Source organism: Sceloporus undulatus, chromosome 6 (assembly GCF_019175285.1).
Source record: "Sceloporus undulatus isolate JIND9_A2432 ecotype Alabama chromosome 6, SceUnd_v1.1, whole genome shotgun sequence".
Lineage (NCBI taxonomy): Eukaryota > Metazoa > Chordata > Lepidosauria > Squamata > Phrynosomatidae > Sceloporus > Sceloporus undulatus.
In genome coordinates this window covers 21,785,182-21,798,571 of record NC_056527.1, presented here as the reverse complement: position 1 = coordinate 21,798,571, position 13,390 = coordinate 21,785,182, and the positions used below count along the sequence as shown (strand labels likewise).

The window sequence follows — 13,390 nt, the reverse complement described above, 5'->3', positions numbered from 1 at the left end:
CCCATGAGGTGGGACTAAAGGTTTAGTCTCTCATATCTATTGTAAGTTAATAACACATTATACTACAGTGGTAGAGAAAGTGCAGCCTGTGGAATTTGTGCAGCTTCCAACTCCCCCTTCTTTAGTCTCTAAATGTCGCTAATTTTTAAACAGGAGCCCCCAAATCACCCCTAAATACCATCTCAAGGGGCATTTTTGTTCCTATGACCCTCTGAATCCTCCCAACTCCATTTTTTGTGCATTTGTTTAGGTTCTCAAGCCTAGAAATGCCTTCTGGTCATTTTCTGAACAGACTTTCAGTTTAAAAAAAATCTTAAGGTGTGGCCTGTTGTGGGAGCACAGGAGTAAAACACGGTCCCACCCCTGCTACAGTTGCCTCAGACATCATGGCCAAAATCCAGTGAGGCCAAAATCCTTTGTCATGGCCGACATCCACAAAAGGGGGTACTTTTTGCCAAAAATGTGGATTTTATATAATATAATATAATATTATTTTGAAAGTTACATTTTACATATATACACTTAGGGTTGCCATAAGTCAGGACCTCCAAACCGGGACAAATGTAGGACAACATTTTCAAATGTAGGACACAGTTTTCATAAATGGAGGACACGCAAAAAAATTGATGATTTTTAAAAAATGTTAATATAAATGCATGTTTCTTAGGCATGATCAAAATGCAGGACATTTTGAAATTTGACAGAAGAGGACATGTCCTGGAAAAGGAGGAGGATGTCTGGTCACCTTGTCTCTGGTCCAAAATACACTGCAGAAATAAAACATAGCTGGACTGAAATGCCCAGAGTTCCTCACCAAAGCTGCATCCACACTGAGGAAAGAATCCAGTTCGAGAGTGACTTAACTGTCCTGGGTTAGTGCTGGGGAATGCTGGGAATTGTAGTACACTGTGGCCCCAGAGCTATCTCTGACAGGGAGTCACATAACTCTCCAAACGTAGTTGAACTGCAGTGCCCAGAATGCCTCACCAGGTGCATCCACACTGAGGAAATGGTCCAGTTTGAGACTGCTCAGTGCTGGGGAATCCTGGGAATTGTAGTCTATTGTAGTCTCAGAGCCATCTCTGACAGAGAAGTCTCAATGTCTCCCAAACACTAGCATTCCCAGGATTCCCTACCATTGAGCTAAAGCAGTCTCAAAGTGGGTTATTACTCCTGCAGTGTGTGAGAGAGATAGAAAGGCTAGGGACTGGATTCATTCATTAATTCACAAAAGGAGGATATCTGTGTCCAAAACACACTGCTTTGACTGCCAGGGCTCAGTGCTATGGAATCCTGGGAATTGTAGTTTATTGTGGCACCAAAGCTCTCTGACAGAGAAAGCCAAATGCCTCACAGACACCAGAATTCCAGAGCATTGTGTCCTGGCAGTCAAAGTTAGAAAAAATACACAGGGGCAAAATAAATATTAAAAATGGCCATGCACCTCCTCCTCCTCCTCCTCCTCTTCCTCATCATCATCCTCGCCTCGGTGCCAAAGGAAATGGCCCTCTCCCCCTGCTGCTTTGCTGGGACCAAACAGAGGAGGAGCGCCTCTTCCTGAGTCTGGCAACCTCCTGTTGCCAACAAGCCTCAAAGATAATTCCCCAAACGTTTGGCCAAAACTCACCAAACCCGCCCCCCCATATCTCACCAAATATTCAGTCAAAATCCCTGAAAAGTCCCTGTAATGTTAATATGGCAATAAAATGTAGCCCTAATTGAATAAAAATAATTGGAACTTATTTCAACTCTCAAAATTACCATTAAAACCAACCACCAAAATCACACCAAAAGCTCTGAAAAGTACCCATTTTGGTGTGAAAGTCACCAGATTGGCAACAGGCCGGGAGTCAAGGAGGAAACCGTGCAGGGACGCCCCCTAGTGGTGAAAAACCGGGAATGTCCTGTCGGCAGGAGGGTTATGGCAACCCTATATACACTGTGCATTTTTTTCCAGGAATTTCTATATTTTGTATTTTTCTAATAAATTTTAAAATGATGTTTGCATATAAAAAGTGTGTTTAGAAAAAAGAAGCATACTAAATAGTAAGGACAGATCTGGATTTAGTCATTCTTAGAATAGACCCACTAAAATTGATGGGACTTAACTATTTAACTTAAGTCTTGCTCAGCTCAATATATATACTCTAAGGATGATAAAATCCAGCCTAACATGTCGTTATACCCCTACTTACTTTATAAAGACGTAAAACAAATGAGATTTGATTCCAAATGATAAATTAACATATAGAAAGCATCTGAAATAATGTCTCATACTTCTACAAGACTGTCTGTCTTTTCTATCTGAACTAATTTGTTGCTATAGACAAGCTGTTTTTAAACTAAGCAGAAGGGATAAGTAATAGATTATCAATTAATTATCAGGACTTCACTTGCAAGCAAAATAATGCTCAAAATTCGCAGCATAGATTCCAACCACACATGGAGAGAGAAATTCCTGAGGTGCAAGCAGGATTCAGAAAAGGAAGGGGCACTAGGGACCACACTGCAAACATACAATGGTTAATGGAGCGCACCAAAGAATTCCAAAAAAGAATCAGCATGTGTTTCATAAACTAAGCAAAGCATTTGATTGTATAGATCACAAAAAGCTATGGAACACACTTAAAGACATGGGGGGGGGGGGCACTACATCTAATAGTTCTGATGAGGAATCTGTATGAAGGACAAGAGGCCACCATCAGAACAGAATTCGGGGAAACAGAGTGGTTCCCAATAGGCAAAGGGGTCAAGCAAGGCTGTATCCTATCACCCTACATGTTTAAGTTATATGCTGAAAATATCATAAGAAAAGCAGGATTAGAATCAAAAAAAGGAGGAGTTCAGATAGGAAGAAACAACATTAATAACTTAAGATATGTGGATCACACCATATTATTAGCAGAAGACATTCAGCAATTGGAACAGTTAATAAGAAAGGTCAAAGAAGAAAGTGCAAAGGCAGGTCTGGTGCTGAACACAAAGCAAACAAAAATAATGATCATAGAAGAAATACACAAATTGAATCTAGACAACGAGGAAACTGAAATAGTTAAAGAATTCCCACATCTAGGATCAAACATTGACCAGAATAGAGATTGCAGTCAAGAAACAAGAAGAAGACTAGGAATGGGAAGGGTAGCTATGAAAGATCTGGAAAAGATACTGAAGATACTGAACTAGGACAGCCTATGACCTTTCTCTATAGAGAAGTTGCTTGATCCCATGCCCACCCCTACCCCCCTGCCTAGCAAATGCACACGGGGGACACCAATACTTTCTCCTCTTCCAATCTCCTCTCCTGTAACACCAACAGTCATTTCACTGATCCTTACCTTCAACCTGGACCTATTTGCATCTATAATACCAACACATCTAAGTACTGTATGGAAAAGGGCAAATACTGTAATACTTAACAGGCATGAAAATCGGCAAATAGTAACACTTGTTTTTGCCAAGTCTACCTTCACACCATTTGACAAATGTATTGCCAATAGTCTAGAAAGATTTAGAGCCTTATCATAAAAGAAAACAAAGTGGGAATGGAGTTGAAGTATAGCAGCTTTCTCAATGCCTTACTGCATGGTGCTGTAGCGCTTCCGTTTGGTTCCCATCGAGACAGTTGTAAAAGTGTGTGTTTTTTCCAGCTACAAAAATCTGTTCAACAAAAGGCATGCTTTTACAACCATCTTCTGTGGGAGGAGAACTGAAGCACTATGATATCATGTGGTAAGGGATGGAGAAAGGGGCTAATCTCTGGCTCCATTTCTGTTTTGTTTTCACATGCAGTAAGAATCTCTGAAACTATTTTCTTACCTTTGCATTTTCAATACAAGGGCAGATAGCCCAAGCTGCACTTGCTTGAACATCTGGGTGAGGATTTTTCAATAAAGACCATAACAAACGAACACCATCCAAGCGATCAATTATCCTATTAAAGAGAGACATGGAAAATGTTCTGCTGAAAAACACAGAATTATCAACCGTTAATTGTAAAAGTGATTTAGAACATGACAGATTCTTTGAGTGATTCTTCTGAGTGTTGAGCATAATTTTTCCCATAGCACTTAGCCTTAAAAATCTTTTCTCAAAATTAAAATAAAATAAAATTTGAAAACTGCATTATATAGCTAAGGCTCTTCTAAACTTCATAAATAAGCCATGTGACTTTTTAACAAGCTGCATGAAAAGTCAAACTGAAATTCAAACATACTGGTTTCTTTCATATAGCAACAAATACTTTCCAAAACAAATATTTATGCCAAAAAACTATGTACTTAACTCTATATTGAGTCTATGTTTAATTTATTTACCTTGCTGTATGACATATTTTAAATTTCTATGTTGCTAACCTAACATTCAGAATTAAAATGGGTCACACCACAGTGCACCCTTTGTTGGACATGAAGAACGTGCAACTTGTTTCCCATGTGTTCCCTACCAACAAGACTAACACTGAAAACTGTGTTATAATTGCTTAAACATACTGTAATCAAACCATCTTCATGTCTAACTGAAAAATGAATTATCATCAGAATCATCTTTAAACCATCTGTCTTATGTTTATATATCAATCAGTCTAGGGGATCATAACATCATATTAAAGTCCACCGAGTACTTTAAAATGTAGAGGAATACCAAACAAAACTTAATATCCTTTACAAACATGGCTTTGTTCAGGAAGATATATAAAATTCAAAGCAGATGAGGTGAAGATAAAGGAAAATCAGGTCTACTTTGATTTATAACCTCAAATGTTTAATTCTACACTGTTTGTCCAAATCTTTAATTGTGAATACTTTATTTTGGAAATAAAATAAAGTACTGTACAGATTTTACCCATGTACAAATCAAACAGGAACATCTCATTTCTGTTCATTACATAAAATGAATTTGCCAGGAATGAAAACTAAGTAGAAAATCAGTCCAATACGTAATCATACAGTTATTTTGATGCAGACGGAATGATTTAGAACATGAACTTTCTGTCTTAAGTAACCATAGCTTTATTTAAATGGATACAACCTGGTTATATAATTTTGCTTCCAATATTCCAGGTATTTTGGAGGGGAGCAAGGACAATTTGAAACATTAAACAAGGCAAGCAGATTTACACTGCCAGAATAAAGAACGCCAGGATCAAAAAAACAAAACAAAAAACCCTCAGCATTTTGGGCCAAAAGTGGGAAGTCACAATATGGCACATAAGTATATATAAAAGAGGCATATACGTCACTGTTCTGAAGAATCTATACTGAATGAATTCAGAAGTTAGAGCCACTATTGCAGTGTTCTGTCATCACCTGCAGAACATTTATGCAGAGTATCTCAAAGCTTTCATTGTGTGGCTTCTCACACTAATCCCTTCCTGGGAGGTTTTTCAGATCAATAGGAGCTGTACAGATTAAGAGTTAGTTTGACAGACAGTAATTTAACCAAGGCTACACAATGAGACTGTGCATGGCTCAGAGTTAAGACCATTCTTTCCAAATCATAGCTCTGCATCTTCTGCATTAAACACATAAGGAAGCAAAAAACATCCAGGTAGCTGTGTTGGTCATATGTCATAGCAAGAATCTGGCACCTCCTCCTTCTGTCCATGTGATAGCTGAGACATTTTCAAAATCCAGGAAATTGAACATCCATCTTCAACACAAAGAAAATGCTTCCTTTGGAAACCTGCATGTCTTCATCCTTTGTGAGGCTACATGCCTGCAAGATTTGCCCCTTCATACCATCTTAACTAAGAAGAAAAACATCAAAATGCAGGCCTTTGAATAACACCTTCCATTTTTTCTTCCTGTTTGATTTGTAACGCCTTGCCAGATGAAGAAGCCAGTGAAGCTTGTGCATTTTGGTTGTCCCCATAAAGGTATCACTGTTCGGTGGATTTTTGTTGTGACTGGAATAAGGAAGCAAAGTCTTACTTTTTAAATTTGGTTGTCTTTTGGTGTACCCTCCAGTCTGCTGTATCTGAATTCAAAATATGGATTTTTTAAAAATGTTGTGGCTGAATCACCATTACACTGGCTTGAACCTGTAATGCTCATCCCAGCTGTCTTCCTTTCTACCCATACCTTTTGCCTCTGTATCAATCTATCTGCATTGGCTGGCTTCAGTCCCTGACACACAGTCAGGCCACTGAGAAATGCCATTTCCCTTGGTAAATCATTCCAGACAAAAATGGTTTTATGTCTGCTGGCTTTTTGAACCCTGGCTTTTACACATCCCTACTTACTGTCCCAATCTTGCCTGTCTCTTGGTACTTACATACCACCTCCAGTCAATGAATTATTTGATCCTGCAATAAAATAGCCATGACCAGAAGAGCACAAGCTTCAAGAAGCAAAACAAACCTCCACTCTGGTGCTAAAGGCTGCATAATACCGTATATACTTGACTATAAGTTGATCTCATGTATAAGTCGAGGGCAAGTTTTGGGGCCAAAGTTAAGGATTTTGGTATGCCCATGGGTAAGTCGAGGGTAAAACTTTGAACCTCCTCAGGACCATGGTGGCTCTTCAGTGTTTCCCCAGCAGTAGACAGAGGCTGTTTCTCTGTCACAGAGAGGAAGCACCAAGACAGCTATTTTTCCTTGGAGTGGTGTTAGTCACAGGTGCCGTCTGGCCCTACAATCCCACCAAGAAACCTACTTGCCCTACATTCTCTCTGTTTCCAGCAGCCCATTCCCAGGCACAGAGGGAAAGTGGGGAGGAAGGTGTATGTGTGTGTCTTGTCACTGAATGAGCTTCCATCATCAGTATTCCTATATCAATCTGTATATAACTTGACCCAGGATTTTGGGGCCAATTTTTGGCCATAAATTTCCCAACTTATAGATGCGGTACATCCTGGCTGAGGGCTGCTCATAAGAACAGAGGATCTCCATGAGCAGAAGTGAGGTTTCAGCTTTGCCTGGAGTTTAGAACAGGGATATTTAAAAGTGGCTTTAAGTTGCACTCTAACAGGGATGTAGCCAAGGGGGGGGGGTCCTTGGGGTCCAGACCCCCTCCTTCCATTAGAAAAATGAATGGTGTGTGCTGCTGTGCCGCCGCACCCAAGCCCCATTATAATGGTGGCACTTAGTCTGGACCCCCCCTTCCTAAAATCCTGGCTACGTCCCTGACGCTAACACCAGTGGTAGAGGGACAAAGCGAGGCTGTGTCATTCATTTGGGCCTCCTAAAAGTTAGAATACCTGAGGAGGAAAAGAGAAGCATATTGACCCAGTGCAAAACTAGCTAGGTGAAGATGGAACCTCTGCTTGGCACAAAAACTATGATTCATGTGTGTATTGTTTGTTTTTAAGTTGTTTACCACTTATGGCAATCCTAAGGGGAATGTATTACAGCATTTTCTTGGCTAGTTTTTTTTCAGAGGGGGATTGCCATTGCCATCCTCTGAGGCTGAGAGTGTGGCTTGCTCAAAGTCACCCAGTGGGTTTTCATGGCTAAGTGAGGATTTAGACCCTGGTCTCCAGAGTCATAGTCCAATACTCAAACCACTACACAATACTGGCTCACCCTGTGATTCATGCTGCCTGGGTAATCACCCATTCATCCTGACTCAAGAGAGAAGGCTATATGCTGCCCAAGGTGAAGAGGGAGCAGCTCAAAATGCCACAGTCCAGGCTTTCCAAAACTATCATGAACAAACGGACCGTGACAGAAGCCAGAAGATAAAACTGAGAATCTTCCCAACTGCTATCTCACTGTTAGAGGTTCCCAGAAGGGGAGGATTAAATATGCTAAATGCCGTCCTGTCCAGCAGAGAAGCATAGAACTGAAGAAACAAATTCTTGTTCTTCTCAGATGATTTTCATTTTAAAAGAAAATGACAGAGAAATACACAATTACTAGTTTCATGTACAGAAAAAATCCAATTAAACAGAAAGATTAAAATAAATCAAGAGGGCAAAACTTTATTTTTAAAAAGTGCACTGTTACTTAGGGAAAGTTCCCTTTGAAAATGAGCATAGGTTTGTACGGCATGATTTGCTTTAAGCAGATTTTTTTTCTCAGCCGTAGCTGAAAACTAGAAGAATTGTACTGTACAGTTAACAGACCCAGCCTGGAATTTTTTAAAACACATTTACTTTTGTTGGCATCAAAATTTGTATCCATTCATGCTTAGCATTTTAGACATTGTTGTGGTCATAGATTCTTAACTGATGTTAAGTCAAAATGTTGACATTATGAGGTTAGTATGTAAGTTAAGGATGGCTTAATAAAAATGGCCAAAGGCCTTATTTATTTGTGGTCAAATTAGGAGAATGCCAGAGAAGATTAAATCAAATGTTATTTGACATAAGGTAATTTTACTTTTGATAGTATCTTGAACAAGTAAATATTTGATATAATATATTGAATAGATCTGAGATAATTTTTGTAAGTTTGGGCTTATATATCAAAATCCACATGCTGGAAGAACCTTTTCAACACTTAAGAAAATTGCACAAATGTCTAAAACATTTTTATGTATTTTGTCTAAATCCTGTAGAGTAATCATACCTCATTGGTATTGGGGAAATGCTCCCATAGGCTGATTTTTAAGACCTCAAGGACTAAATGAGTTTCTCACCCACAGAAGCTGGGCTGGAAGCAAGGGAGGTGTGTATACAACCTGCAGAATTTCCTGGGCCCATCTGAGCTAAAACGCAGGAAGCATCTGTATGGCCTTCCCTATTCACAAGAATGGTAATACTCCCATCACAAGACTAGGGGAGAATTTAGACAGAGTAGTTAAGACATTTTCTTCTTTAGTTCTGTCCAGCATCTGTGACTACACAGGAGCGGAAACTCCCACATGTATGCATTCTACAGACAACAATAATCTCCTTGTGAATCTGACTAGGCTGTGGGAAATTGTTGTATGATCACTTGTGTGATCACATAGGGGCTATCAATATTTACAAAATCTTGTTCTTTTTTGGCCTGGTCTAACTGTATTATGTGTTGTGATTATAGCTAGCTGCTTGGACTCCTTAGTAACTCTCTTGGGAAACCCTTGCAGGTTTTGCATTGGGAGGTCCCAGTACAAGGGAGGTCAGTGGTTTGAAACTGCAGGCTTCTCCAGTTTGACTGTTTCTCCTGTCTGCTTTCTGAAACCCAACTGCAGCTATTCATTCATTTCTAATCTGTTTCTCTGTCCAATTCATGTGACTTCCTTGCCTGTTTCCTTTCTAGACAGTTGGATCAGTTTTCATCACAATTTTCCTAGAGAGTTCTTGAAAAGGTTTACCTAAGAGCTGCTGGGACATCATTCTGCAAAAACCCTTGCCTCTTGGGTTTGCCTTGTACCATTATGTTCTTGAAACCAGTTATACGCCAGACCACTATACCCCTGACAAGGCATCATTTCTGAGCAACTCTAGCAGTTCCTTAAAGCACTGTTGTATGTAAGCCAATTTTGGTCTCCTACAAAACTGATTACTTGTGTAATTTATACTGGAATATATTTCTAGACCTTGATTACTGTTTAGGGCAGTTGCTTGTTTAACCAACAAGGTTTTAATACAAGTGATCATTTTAAACATCTCCTGGGCTACCAGGGTTAAATCTGCTTTGTTGCCAAGATAATAATTCTAAATGAAGTCTCTCTTTTACATGCTAACAATCTTAATCTAGAGCAAGCCATTTCTGTACTCTAATAATTTGATATTGAATATTTCCAGGGTAAACAAACCCCAGACTTATTCAAAGACACATGCACACACCCTCAACATCTGTTTCTTATATCTATCATCCTTTTTGTTACGCCACAATATGCCAGGGCTCTTGAAAAGTCTGACTGCATCTCCTGCCAACTGAGACCACATACACAAATGTAAACACTGTTATACTGACTATATTTATTGTGCTCCCTGGTAAGATTACAGGTTTCAAGTCATACAAAGCACAATCTCATCTTTTCTGAAAACCACAATTCAACTCTTTTAAACTTAAGCATTAAAAAAGTTACAAACTGCTTCAATAAATAGTATTGTAAATCAGGGACTCAAGCTACATCTGGTTCATTTTCTTTAAAAATGATATTTTAGTGGATAAGACTCAAAGTCTTAACAAAGAAAGCTACATATGAAGTCAAATAAAAGGCAACAGGAAAATCTAAGAAAATATGAATTATGGCAGTTGTAGAAGATCACTAATGTACAAGTATACACTTATACAAACACATGTAAATGGATGGGTTTCATAACAGATGTTTGTAAAAAAACCTTATCCTATTGAAATAATTATTATGAGTTATTAATCAGAAAAATTTGCATGAAACATACAGCTCTGGTGTCTTCATTGAAAAATTTGAATAGCAGACGGGAAACAGACCAGGAGTCAGGGTCGTGTTGTGGTTTAAGCACTGGACTAGACACTGGAGACCTGAGATCAAATCCCAGCTCAGTCATGGAAACTCACTGGGTGATTTTAGGAAAGTAACATTCTCTCAGCCTCAGAGGAAGGCAGGCAAACTCCTTCTGAACAAATCTTGCCACGAAAACCCTGTGACAGGTTCACCTTAAGTGAGAAATGACTCAAAGGCACACAACAGCAGCAGACTGTTATAAGAAGCATTTACACTGAGATAAGGAAATCATGCTTCAACTTACTGGGCAACTCTGGACAGAAATGTTAGTTTCCTTGATTGTGAAGCTTATCTTTTTTGTTTTGTTTGTGCTGCTGTACCTGATAAACTCTCCTTTCTAAATGGTGAGAGGCATCTCAGCAAGATTTACCAGCCCATCTATTTAATTTAAAATTATAGTGTGAAAAATTAATTTATTTCCCTAAGAGTTAATAATAGTTCCAGCACTCTGAAATAGCTAATGAGACACCGTGTATACTGGAGGTTAACATCTTTATAGGGAGACGGCATTTATTGTAAATTTGGATACCTTCTGAATATTAACTTGCTAACATTTTCTAATAACATCATAGGTCCAAAATTCACTGCAAAAATAATTCAGTTTGAGATTGCTTTAACTGCCCTGTCTCAATGCTACAGAATTCTAGGAATTGTAGTTTTGTGAGACACTTAGCCTTCTCTCACACAGAGCTCTGGTGCCACAATAAACTACAATTTCCAAGATTCCCTAGCACTAAGCCAGGGTAGTTAAAGCAGTCTCAGACTGGATTATTTCAGCAGTGTGTTTTGGATCCTTGTCAGTTTTTCAGGGGGACAATCTTTCTTCATGTTCATCATTAAAAGAGAAAATTTTCCTAGTCAAAGGAGGAAGATGGGAAATTATTTTAAAAGGCTAGTGTTTTTTCTTATCCAGAAATTCATTTTTCTGAACTCAATCACAGATCAAATATTCTAAAATATAACACTTGCCTTTTAAAAACCTTAAAAGAGTACTTTTTGGCTCTGGACTGCAGACTAATATCAAGAATACTTCCTACAGTGAAAAGAACTCAGAAGGATCAAAAGTGCAATTCAGTTAGAGAAGAATGGCCAAAAATGGCAGTATTTCATCCCAATCTATCAGTAGCACCTTTTGTCACTCTTAAACAAGGTGACCTTTGTTTTAAACCTTAATTTGTGTTGATGTTGGTGCTTTTGTTCATACCACCTTTTAGTATGAAGCTGGATACAGGAGCAATAGGGTCTGAGCAGTGGAGTACTCTTGAGGTTTTATTCCTGCCAACTGGCTGTTTGGATTTCTTTGCTGATTTATGATCCAGCATCACTGTTAGGCTAATACAAAAATTACATCTGATAACCTTCAATACTTTGTGAGATACGATGTGGCAGCAATTCAATCTATGCATGCCTTTCTACCACTGCCCCATTCACAACTGGCCCTGTTCACATACACCAAGTTTACACTCCTGCCCTATCTTGCCACTGGGTGACAGCCAAAGCATGGAAACAAGCACCCCTTTCAAGAAAGTGGAATCAGTCACTGTGCCATTCTATGAATATCAAGTGTTTTAGGCAAGATAGAACAGGAAGAGGAGGAGGTAGAGGAGGAGATCGCTATCTCCTGTCAACCTTGGTTGTACATAAGCAAAAAACTGTATCACATCCTTGAGGAGGCTTCCCCCCAGATAGAGTAAAAGCAAGTGCTGATCTGAACATTTTCCTGGAACATTTCTCATGAAATTTAAATGTTGAGGTCTCAAACTGTACAAGCTTTACATTATACAAGTCAAACATCAATAGTGCTCTTAATAAAATAACAGCTTCTTCAATTCACACTCTTAGTGTGCAGTGCTGGCAAAAAAAAAATAGTTTGGTATTTGTTTAGTTTCCATGTACAACTACTAAAACATTCAGTTTAACTGGTACTGCAGGAGAGCACTCTTATAGTGCCAAGTATACCATTTAAAAAAAACAACCTGGATGTGCAGAAACATTAGAAAACATACTTCACCCCAAAGCACCTTAAAATATAAAATACAGTTTAGAAAGATCAGTATTCAGATATTATCTAAGAGAGAATCAGGGGGCCCATTTAGTGGCAGAACAGGAATTTGCATGCAGAAGGTCTGCCATCTCTGCCTGAAATAGATGTCTCCCTTGAGATCTTGAAAGAAGTAGCTGTTCCTGTTCTGATTGGAGTAGGCTAGCCTTCACCAGTGTGGTGCCCTCCAGATGATAACACTGGTTTGAGTTCATGGGAGTTATAATCCAGCACATCTGGATGGCACCAAGTAAGAGAATACTGGAGCAGACCGTGCCTACCTTTGGAAGTATTCCCTGGATAAATATGGTAACATTTTTAAAGTGGATCTGTGGACAGGACCACAGGTATCTGTTAGGTTTGATTCATCAGTGTTGAGGTCCAATCCCTGAGTACTTTTGATTTGTAGGTGTGTGCAGGATCCATTAAAGCAAATTTTCTCAAACTGTCTATATCCTCGCCCCCTCGCCAGATACTGCATTATGACTCCCATCAAAGAAGCAATCATGGCCATGCTGAATGGGATTAAGGAGGTTGTAGTCCAACAAATTTGGTTGGCAAAGACTGCAGAACGAACTAAACTAAACAGAACTATGCTAAACAAACTGAAGGTCTAACTAATTATAAGGCAGCTTCATATGTTTATCAGGCCTGAGTCTTCTCAATTTTGAAAATTACTATTTTTATCTAAGAATTAAATACAGTAATTTATTTATTTTTAAAAACTCCCTGTGAAACTGAAAGTTGACATCCACATAAAATATGATTATTTTAATCCCCAAAAGTGTCAGACGCTGAGTGGTGTATGGATACATCAATTAATAGAAACAAACGATCTTACCAATAATATCTCTCTATTTAATCTAGTTTTTTAAAAAAGTATTTCTGGATAGATAAAAAGGCCAAGATACAAAGTAGCTTGGATTTCTGAAGCTCTGTGTTTCAAACATTAGTTTTCCCTCACCCCACCCCACGTTACATAATAAAATGC

The 13,390-nt window shown here is 38.8% G+C and overlaps 1 protein-coding gene across 1 annotated transcript in view; it reads right to left on the bottom strand.

Annotated features, from left to right (window-relative positions):
• The window catches only part of ODAD2 (outer dynein arm docking complex subunit 2), a 114,722-nt gene that overhangs the window by 31,034 nt on the left and 70,298 nt on the right, over positions 1-13,390 (bottom strand). The window contains exon 17 of the mRNA XM_042476158.1: positions 3,817-3,931. Within this exon, the coding sequence (XP_042332092.1) occupies positions 3,817-3,931 (115 nt within the window). The remainder of the gene's footprint in view (positions 1-3,816; positions 3,932-13,390) is intronic.